The sequence below is a fragment of the Triticum urartu genome, chromosome 4 (genome assembly GCF_003073215.2).
Source record: "Triticum urartu cultivar G1812 chromosome 4, Tu2.1, whole genome shotgun sequence".
NCBI classification, from domain to species: Eukaryota; Viridiplantae; Streptophyta; class Magnoliopsida; order Poales; family Poaceae; genus Triticum; species Triticum urartu.
The window spans coordinates 117707258-117715788 of record NC_053025.1 but is presented as its reverse complement, the minus strand read 5'-3'; the positions used below and the strand labels follow the sequence as shown (position 1 = coordinate 117715788).

The following is an 8531-nucleotide window of genomic DNA, read 5'->3' as shown; positions in this document are numbered from 1 at the left end:
TCTCGCCTGAGTCACGTCTTCACCGTCGCGTCGAGGGTCCTTCTCTTTGTTTTCCACGGAACTTTTTGTAGCAGCCGTATAGACCTGGGCACTCCTCCCCCATTACCACCTTCTTTTTTAATCTTTTGCAATTTGCATGCCTCGTCCATTGCCACCTGGGAAACATCGCCTCGCGTCCACGGCGACGTTGAAACGCCAGACCTGGTTCCGGTTCCTGTCGGTCAAAAGAAAAGATTCCAAAAGCTGAGAGGTAGACTTGAATTACGAGTCTCGTGGCGACGTGCAATGCTCCACAACACCCTATATATACGCGATGATTTTACCAATAGTACCAACGCGGCGACGATCTGACGCGCGGCGTGGAGAATCGAAGTTGATACTCCATCCACTATAACCAACGCCGAGAAAAAGGGGCAAAAAACACGGCGCATCTGCATTTACGCCAACCCACGACGCGCTGCCCTCCCCCTCCACCGCCGTTTCTACCGACCGACTCCATCCTCCTGCTCGGCTGCTCCTGTCCTCCTCCAGATCCCAAATCTCCATCGTCGCCTCCCTCCCCCATCAAGCAAGCAAGCAAAAACCCCACCGCCGGCGCCATGCACCCGGCGTCCTCTTCCTCCTCAGCGGCGCACCCGCCCGACGGCGACCGCCCCAACGCCAAGGCCCCGCCGCCTCCCGGCCCCGCCATGGGCTACCCGGCCAACGCCGCGCCCAACCCCGGCAACGCCAGCTCCGCCTACTACGCCGCGGCGCCGCCCCCCGTCGCCAACGGCAACGGCGCGGCCGCCTTCGGCGTCGCCTACCCCTACCCGGCCCCGCCCCCGCACCACCACCACCACCACCCGCCCCCGCCCCCGCCCTACCACCACTACCACAACCACCACAACCCCTACCAGGCGGCCCCGCCGCCGCCGCCCACCTGCCTGCGCCGCCTCCTCGCGCTCGTCGTCGCCGCCTTCCTCCTCCTCGGCGCCGGCACCTTCATCGTCTGGCTCCTCCTCCGCCCGCGCGCGCCCGCCTTCTCCCTCTCCGCCCTCACGCTCTCCCGCGTCGCCTACTCCCCGGCCAACTCCTCCCTCTCCGCCGCCTTCGACGCCTCCCTCCTCGCCGACAATCCCAACTCCAAGCTCACCATCTCCTACTCCTCCCTCGTCGCCTACGTCGACCTCGCCCCCTCCTCCCCCATCGCCGTCACCTCCCTCGCGCCCTTCGCGCAGGGGCCCCGGAACTCCACCACGCTCGCCTTCCGCCTCGACGTCGACGGGACATACGTCGGGCCCGACGAGGCCGCTGCGCTCAAGAGCGGCAACGGGGGCACCATGGAGGTCCAGGTGAGGCTCGCGGCCATCGCCGTCTTCGATAGAGGGGGCTGGCGCACCCGCCGGAGGGCCATGAGGGTGCTGTGCGATGGAGTGCCCGTCACATTCCGTGGGAAGAACGCCACCGACGCAAAATTTGATGGCCCGGCACGCCGCTGCCAAGTCGTCTTGTGAAGGTTAGCTGACATGATTCCAGTACCTTTTGTGGTTATGCCTTCAATTTACATCCAGAGTTCCATGTAAAAAAATTGTATGGATTGTAAGAGTGGCAAGGTGTTTATGTCCGTATATTCTTTCCTGATGTGGTGATTTGCGAGCTTGAAAATATGGTCGTTTGCTGCAGCCTTGAATTTGATTGCCAGATGGAGAGATGGGTCAAAATGGTCAACTTGAAGGAGTGTGGCTGTGTGCAAGTCTTACTATAGTGTTGAAGTGAATTGTCAACGGGAGTGAGAGAACACACTTTTAATAGAACATCCAAAAAATAGTAAACAGTCCAACTGATGCAGGAGTCGCACATAACCTTCAGCTACTAATAATATCCAAAGTTCGGCACTAGGAAATCTGGCAAACTGCAAATGATAATTATATTATTTATTAGTTTCCTTTTTTGTAAATTTTTATGAGGATATATAAGCAAAACAAAGAAGACTACCAGTTAATAATCCACTATCATCCTTTCATGTTTCAAGAGAAGGAGATTATCTATTATTGAAAATAATACAATCCATCCCCGTATGAGCTGGGTGTCTGGCTCAGTTATCATTTTGTTTGTGGACCAACATCCACTCCATTTGGTTTTCTTGTCTCTAAAATACCCATCTGGATCTAAGTTTCTCAGTCATTTTAGAGACAACAACAGCCCTTGTTGTTGTTGTTGTTGTTGTTGTTGTCTCTAAAATGACTGAGAAACTTAGGTCCAGATGGGTATAAACTTGACAGAATATAACCTCTACTGTCTCATGTTAGATTTTAGCTCTAGCTATAGTTTAGGTCCTAGAAGATGTACATGCATTAAAAAAAAAGGATGGCTTCTAGTTGTTTGAGACCTAGATTTACCAAAGTAAAGTTCGCAAGTGTTTTTTTGTTGAAATTCTGCATATGGGATTGGTTATATCAGTAGCAGTGAACTTTTGACTGCTGCAAACCAGAGATAGAACTACATGAAGGAGAAGTGCATGGATGAACCCGGGTGCAGATGCCCCCGTGGGCAAATCGTCCACTCTCCTACATGAAGATGAATCTTAGGCGACAAGTGTGAATTGTCTGTACTATACCTGTGATTAAGCTTAGTACTTGCTATGAACTTTATATTTTCATATGTAAACCTGTACACTGACATGTAGCTTCATGGACTGATGTTTGGAGTGCCCCATAGTGGTAGACTGAATTGAAATGTATCAAATGATATGTTTGAGGGTTGCATCCTTAGTTCAACTCTTGTATTAACACACACCACATCATCCGAAATCTGGAAAACAATGGGAGGCATGGGGCAGAGTCTTGGATCTGACTTATTTATTGACAGCTCTCACTCTAGTCATATGCTTGTGGAGATGAATGTGTTCAAGTTCTTGTGTACATTGCGAAATACAAGTGGATTTCTTGTGGCGCTAAAATTGGTACCGAAGAAAGAATTGGCCTTATGCCGTAGTTGCATGAGCTTCACTTAAACTTTTGTAGTCATACAAGGGAACGAGTATAATCTGGCTACAAAGTTGACCTCTGTTACCATTGTTGGTATATGGGGAATATGTTCAAATTGTGCCTTGGTGGTCTGTATATTAAAATTTTCTTGGAGTTTTTCTGTGTGGCTAATTTCACATGTAATAACTTTTAAATATCGCCAGATCATTTGTCTTCACACTATGATGACCTGTGAGATCATGGTAGTTGTCCACAAGGGCCTTACATACTGTATAGTTTTAGCTGTGAGTTGGTGTCATAATGTTGCAGATCTACAAAAAAGATTCCAAATGTTTGCATTTCTGCATCTTCCTGGAAATGATTGCATGGCCACTAGACTACATTCTTTAATATATATGTTTACTGCTATTAGGGAACCCCATCAATTATAGTTGGGGCGCTATATTGTAATAGTAGACACATTTTTGTTTTGTTTTTTTCCTGTTTGTTTGCTTGAAAAAAACTCTATTCACATTGTTCTTCTTCTGCATGTTGCCATTAGCATCTTATTATTGTACTCCAGCTGCCTAGAGGGGCACAGCGCATTACCTTTTTTTGTCTAGTTCTGTTTTCTACTTTGAATATGTCGCTACCACACTTGCTTATCGTCAGCTTTGTCATAGTTCATTTTGTCTTCTGAATGTTGTTACACTACTGTAAACCCTAGACTGTGTAGCCGTCTACCGATGTTAAAAATAAGATTGTTAGTTCAGACTGCCTTGTAGTATAATCGAAGTAGATCTTGTCATCTAGTATTTGTACTTGATTGCACATCATTTATTGTGTACTGCTAAGGCATATATCATAGTTAACAGTTGGCTCTTATCACTTATCAGGATTGTTCACGGCTGTAACTACTCCAGATGTTGATCTAAGGGACCATCTTCAATAGGTACGAGAAGTTAGCTGATCTTATAAGACGCTGGCCAGACACCGATTCATGAGTAATAGCTGGGTAACTTCAGTTTACCTGCCTGCCCATAGAATCTGTGACCAGGAAGAGTCTGAAATGATGCTTAATTGATAGTATGTGTCATTTTCACCTATTATATCATAGCTTCAAGATGGGTGGACATTGAATATACCGAGTGTGCATTTGGGAAATGCTTGGCAAGAATGATTATCCCTGGTTGCTAATTTCCCCCAAGTGAGAACCTCAATCATGTATGGATCCTTAGGGGGGGCTTCATATCATACTTTAATGTACTTGCGCTTGAAACAGGCTCTAATCACTTATTGTGCGTATATTTGAAGTTCTGTATGTCTAGGATCTCTGTTTGCATTTATAGTTTAGTTAGAAAAAAAATGCCAGAAAATTACGTTTTATTGCTGACATGAGAGTTGCTGTTGAGTGAGATGGGCTGCTCAGTTTTAGCCCCTTTGGCTACAGATCTATTGTCTGTCTAACATGGCGGATCATAATATGGTCCAATGAGCTTCCAGAGCATGTTGTTGTAGACTAGCTGTGTAACCATTTCAGTTCATCTGGTCCAAACAAACTTTCCTGCTTGCTTCCGCATTGAAGTCTTGAGTGACAGTAACTCAAGCCAGTGTTTTCTGCATGGATGGAATCCAGATTGTATGTAGGGAAATGATTGCTCAGCGTTGTGTTGTGGTACACACCGCTGTTAATCTGCCGAGTTGAAGGTCTGGCGTTCTTTTGTGAAAATCAGCCTACCTGCGGATTGAACTTCTATGGGTTTTAAATTGGTAGGCAACCAATGTTTCCTGATTTCCCTCGTAGAGCTGGATTAATTTGCAAAACCTGCTTGGATCGATAACATGCCCGTAAGGACACACCCTGTCACCATCTGAATTTAACAGGAAGTTGGTGTCCACCTTTTTAAAAGGGAAATTAGGTCTGTTCCTGAATACAGCTGTTTAGTTAGATGCAGAAGCCAGTTTCTTGTAAGGGCTAGACAATTCTTTGATAGGTTGGTACTGTACTACTGTTTTGTGTTTTAGCGTAGGTGAACCATCGGCGTAGCAATTTTGTTGTTAATAGTATGGGCATAACCAAAATGCAAGCATGCAAATTCTCTATAGCTTCAGATGGAGTTTGTGTAATCTCCATGAGTTGTAACTCCAATTCCAAGCAGTGTGTTCACCCCTGTTAACCATGGTTGGTGGATAGCCGTGTCTCCAGTCCTACTTTTTCCTTTTGCTGAGTGTCGTTGTTAATCATTGTTAGGCGTTAAAGACAGCGCCTGAAATGGTTTGGCTCGAGGCATGCCTTTCTGCTCTGTTTGTTGCACGATGCTTGTTGGGTATTCTATATGAAAGTATCTTTGGCATTACTGAAGATCCATCCAATAATTATGAGAAGCCAGTCAACATTACAAATCCATACAACCTGGTATGAGTCATCATCTTCCATGTAGGTCTCGTGGGCTGCCAAGCATGTTCACAAGATAGTGTCCCTGATTTATTTTACTTCACGTGTCTTTATATATAAACTTATTAGGTTAGCCTAAAAAAATTATTAGGTCTGTGCAACAAGATGATGCGCAGCATTACTCCAGTCTCATTCGAGAATGTGAATACAAGGAGGTATTTTGTGTTTGGGAAACTCGAAAGAAAAAAAGATTTTGAATCTGCCTTTTCCCTCTTTCCCTTAAAGGAATAACTCAAACAAGATCTAATTATGTACTCTACAACAATGAAATGCTTGTTAGGCAGCGGCCCGTTTCGTATTCAAGATTAGACAAATCTAGTTCTGGCCTGTAGTGGTGTTAGCTTAATCTGTGCTAACTGAGCACTCTAGCAGGCCTATGCGGGGCGCCACTCATCACCCTAAGCGTTAGGGAAAATTTTATTTTTGCCACTTTAGCTTTTGCCAATTTTTCTTATGCCGAGCTCAAAAAAAAAAATCTTATGCCACTCAAGATTTTAACATTTCACTTTTGCCACTCTTAGCTTTCCACAATTATCATAGTTGCCATCCCATGGCAAAAGCAAAAAAATTAGAGAGGTAATTGTGATACGTTGTCAAAAGTTAAGAGTGTCAAATGTGAAATAAAATTATTTTGCTTTTGCCACGGAATGGCAATTGTGATAATTTTCAAAAAGTTAAGAGTGACGAAAGCGAAATGTCAAAATAAACAGTGGCATAAGTCGAATCTGTAAAATATAGTGGCAAAAGCAAAATTTTCCCTAGGCATTACCAGGGCCACACCGCATCTCTATCGTCTTTAGGTTTCCGTTTTGTTTAAGGATCCACCGTGTTTAGGTAAATGTTATTATTATTAATTGGATGGTCGATCATCATTGCACTTGCACTAGGCATGCTTTAATTTCTTCCCAAGTGGTCGACTTCCATTAGCTCAGCTTTGCTTTGGATTGTGGTGGTGGTGGGAATGTACGCAACGCAAGTGACAGGATATGGAGGGCAATGCCGACCTCGGTTGGTTGTTGGGTGGTCTATTGTGAAGTGAAGTGGACTGGAGAGAAGAGGAGGATGCCTGACCTAATGTAATGTAATGTGGGGGTGGTTCATTAGAATCTGCCTACTCGCGGGCGGGGTCCCGGGTCTCCTGCTCCCCTGTTCCGAAGATTTGCTCGTGTCGGATTAGTATGGCTTTAGCAAGGGACGACGGACGATCACGGAGGGTTTCGACGGTGCTACCCTGATAGGATTGTATAGGGGGTGGTTGGGAGGATCATCTTATCTCCTGTCTCAATGGGGGCCATAAGATTTGCATCTGTCCGTGCACAACTTCTTTCGAGCTCTCCTTTTTCTTTTCTCCTAGCACTACAAAAACATGATGCGCAATGGAATTGATTGTAGTACTAGCATGGCCATGGTTTTACGTGGTCGCTTTTCGCGTTACTGTAGTATATCTTGTTTCTGTTCTGAGTTTTGTGGCCTGTCTGTAGTAGGAAGGTAAGGTGAAGTCTGGGTCAAACGGGTCGCGTTACCTAGCAGGTTAGTGAAAGGTGATTGCTACAGTGGAGAGACTAGCGGTAGTAGATGCTTGTATTATCCTGCCTTTCTGGCTGTTGGTTGACGCGCATTCGCCATCGGTCGTTTCCTTTTCTCTGCGAAGTCGACGGCCATGAGCAAGGAGGAGGGAGAGGTCCTTCTCATCTTTTATCATCCATCGGTGCGCATGCACGACTTACATGGCAACACAAAGGTCACGCCCCCTCTCTCTCTCTCTCTCTCTCTCTCTCTCTCTCTCTCTCTCTCTCTCTCTCAACTTAACATCCAGCGAGAAAAAAGAAAGGACTTTAAGAAAGTTAGCAGTACTGTTATTTTGGTCGCTGGATTTGGTCTAGCGTCGCAATTAGTTAGTGGCCATTGTACGTAGCAGAATGAATGAACGAAGGAACGAACGAACGATCCACGACGCCAGCCGGCCGCCCAGCCGTGGCTCTCACGCAGCGTAGGAACCGGGAAGAATCAAGTGTGCAGCCAGTCCAAGGCCTGAAAAGGTGGAGCCGACGGATCGGGCGCGCCACTTTCGTTGCAACCACTTTCCGTGTACTAACGACCACCGCACCGCCATGTAGACGGTCGGTGCCGCGTCGAGTCCATACCAAGATAGGTACTAGAACCGCGTGATGAAACAAAAAACGCGTGATGAATGGACGGTACGACGCGACGCCGCCTACCGTGTGGAAGAAAATTGGGTAAGCAACCTGCACATGGCGGCGAAGCTTCCATGCCTCTGGATCGGGCCCGGGCTTACCCGATGCGTCTGGGCAGGCGGCCGGTAGGTAGGTCACGTACCCTTTCGGCACCGCACCACCCCCCGCCACGCCACCCGTACCGGCCGTGCCATGTTTGCCCGGGGAGGAGTGAATTGTGCTCTAGAGCCATGTACCGGAGACAAAGGAGTTAATTTTAAACCCGTTGTGAAGGGACTTTGGACTCCGTCTGTTGGTTGGGACGTACGCATGTGTCCCTCCCCTCCCGTACCGCCGTTCTTCCAATGCGCGTGTCCGTGGAAGAAGCTGCGGCACGTGCTTCGGCCGCATGGTTCGCACTTGGCTCAGCCCGGGATGATGGGTGCCAGTCGTATTGCGGCTAGTTGATTAGAGCAACTCCAACAGGCCAATTCAAATGGACGTTTTGTTCGTTTGGATCGGCCAGACGGACACGGATGTCCGTTTTTGTATTTGGGTTGACACGTGTGTCTAATGCTAATTTGAAACCCATATTGACGGCGAAAAAAAATGAACATATGCATATTAAAAAAGAAAAACTACATTAATTAAACATTAAAGCCGACCACAAAGACCGGCGAGAGTCCACGCGTACACATTTACATTAAAAAAACAGCCTAAACTACGAGGCGGCGCGTTGCCTTAGGTGTCGTCGTCGTCATTCTTGAGGTCCGTGAGGTTAATGAGTGTCGGCGCCGGCCCGGCCCAGGCGAACGCTGTGTTCCAGAGCGCCGTCATGTCGGGCAGTGCCGGCGCGGGGGGCTGTGCGGCCGCCTGTGCAGCCGCGGCCTGGCGCGCCTCCTCCTCGGCCTCGCGCTGCTCCTCGAGGTCGCACTCGAGCATTTCGAGGTACTC

General features: G+C 47.4%; 1 protein-coding gene across 1 annotated transcript; it reads left to right on the top strand.

The window, feature by feature from the left end:
• Positions 1 to 322: 322 nt before the first annotated feature.
• Positions 323 to 4261, top strand: LOC125550979 (NDR1/HIN1-like protein 10). Its single transcript, XM_048714119.1, has 2 exons — positions 323 to 1498; positions 3845 to 4261. Exon 1 carries the CDS (start codon positions 600 to 602, stop codon positions 1494 to 1496), a length of 897 nt encoding a protein of 298 aa, XP_048570076.1. The 5' UTR covers positions 323 to 599; the 3' UTR covers positions 1497 to 1498; positions 3845 to 4261.
• Positions 4262 to 8531: the final 4270 nt, after the last annotated feature.

Excerpts from the sequence above, each read along its gene's own strand:
- LOC125550979 (XM_048714119.1), top strand. The coding sequence starts at position 600 with ATGCACCCGGCGTCCTCTTCCTCCTCAGCGGCGCACCCGCCCGACGGC.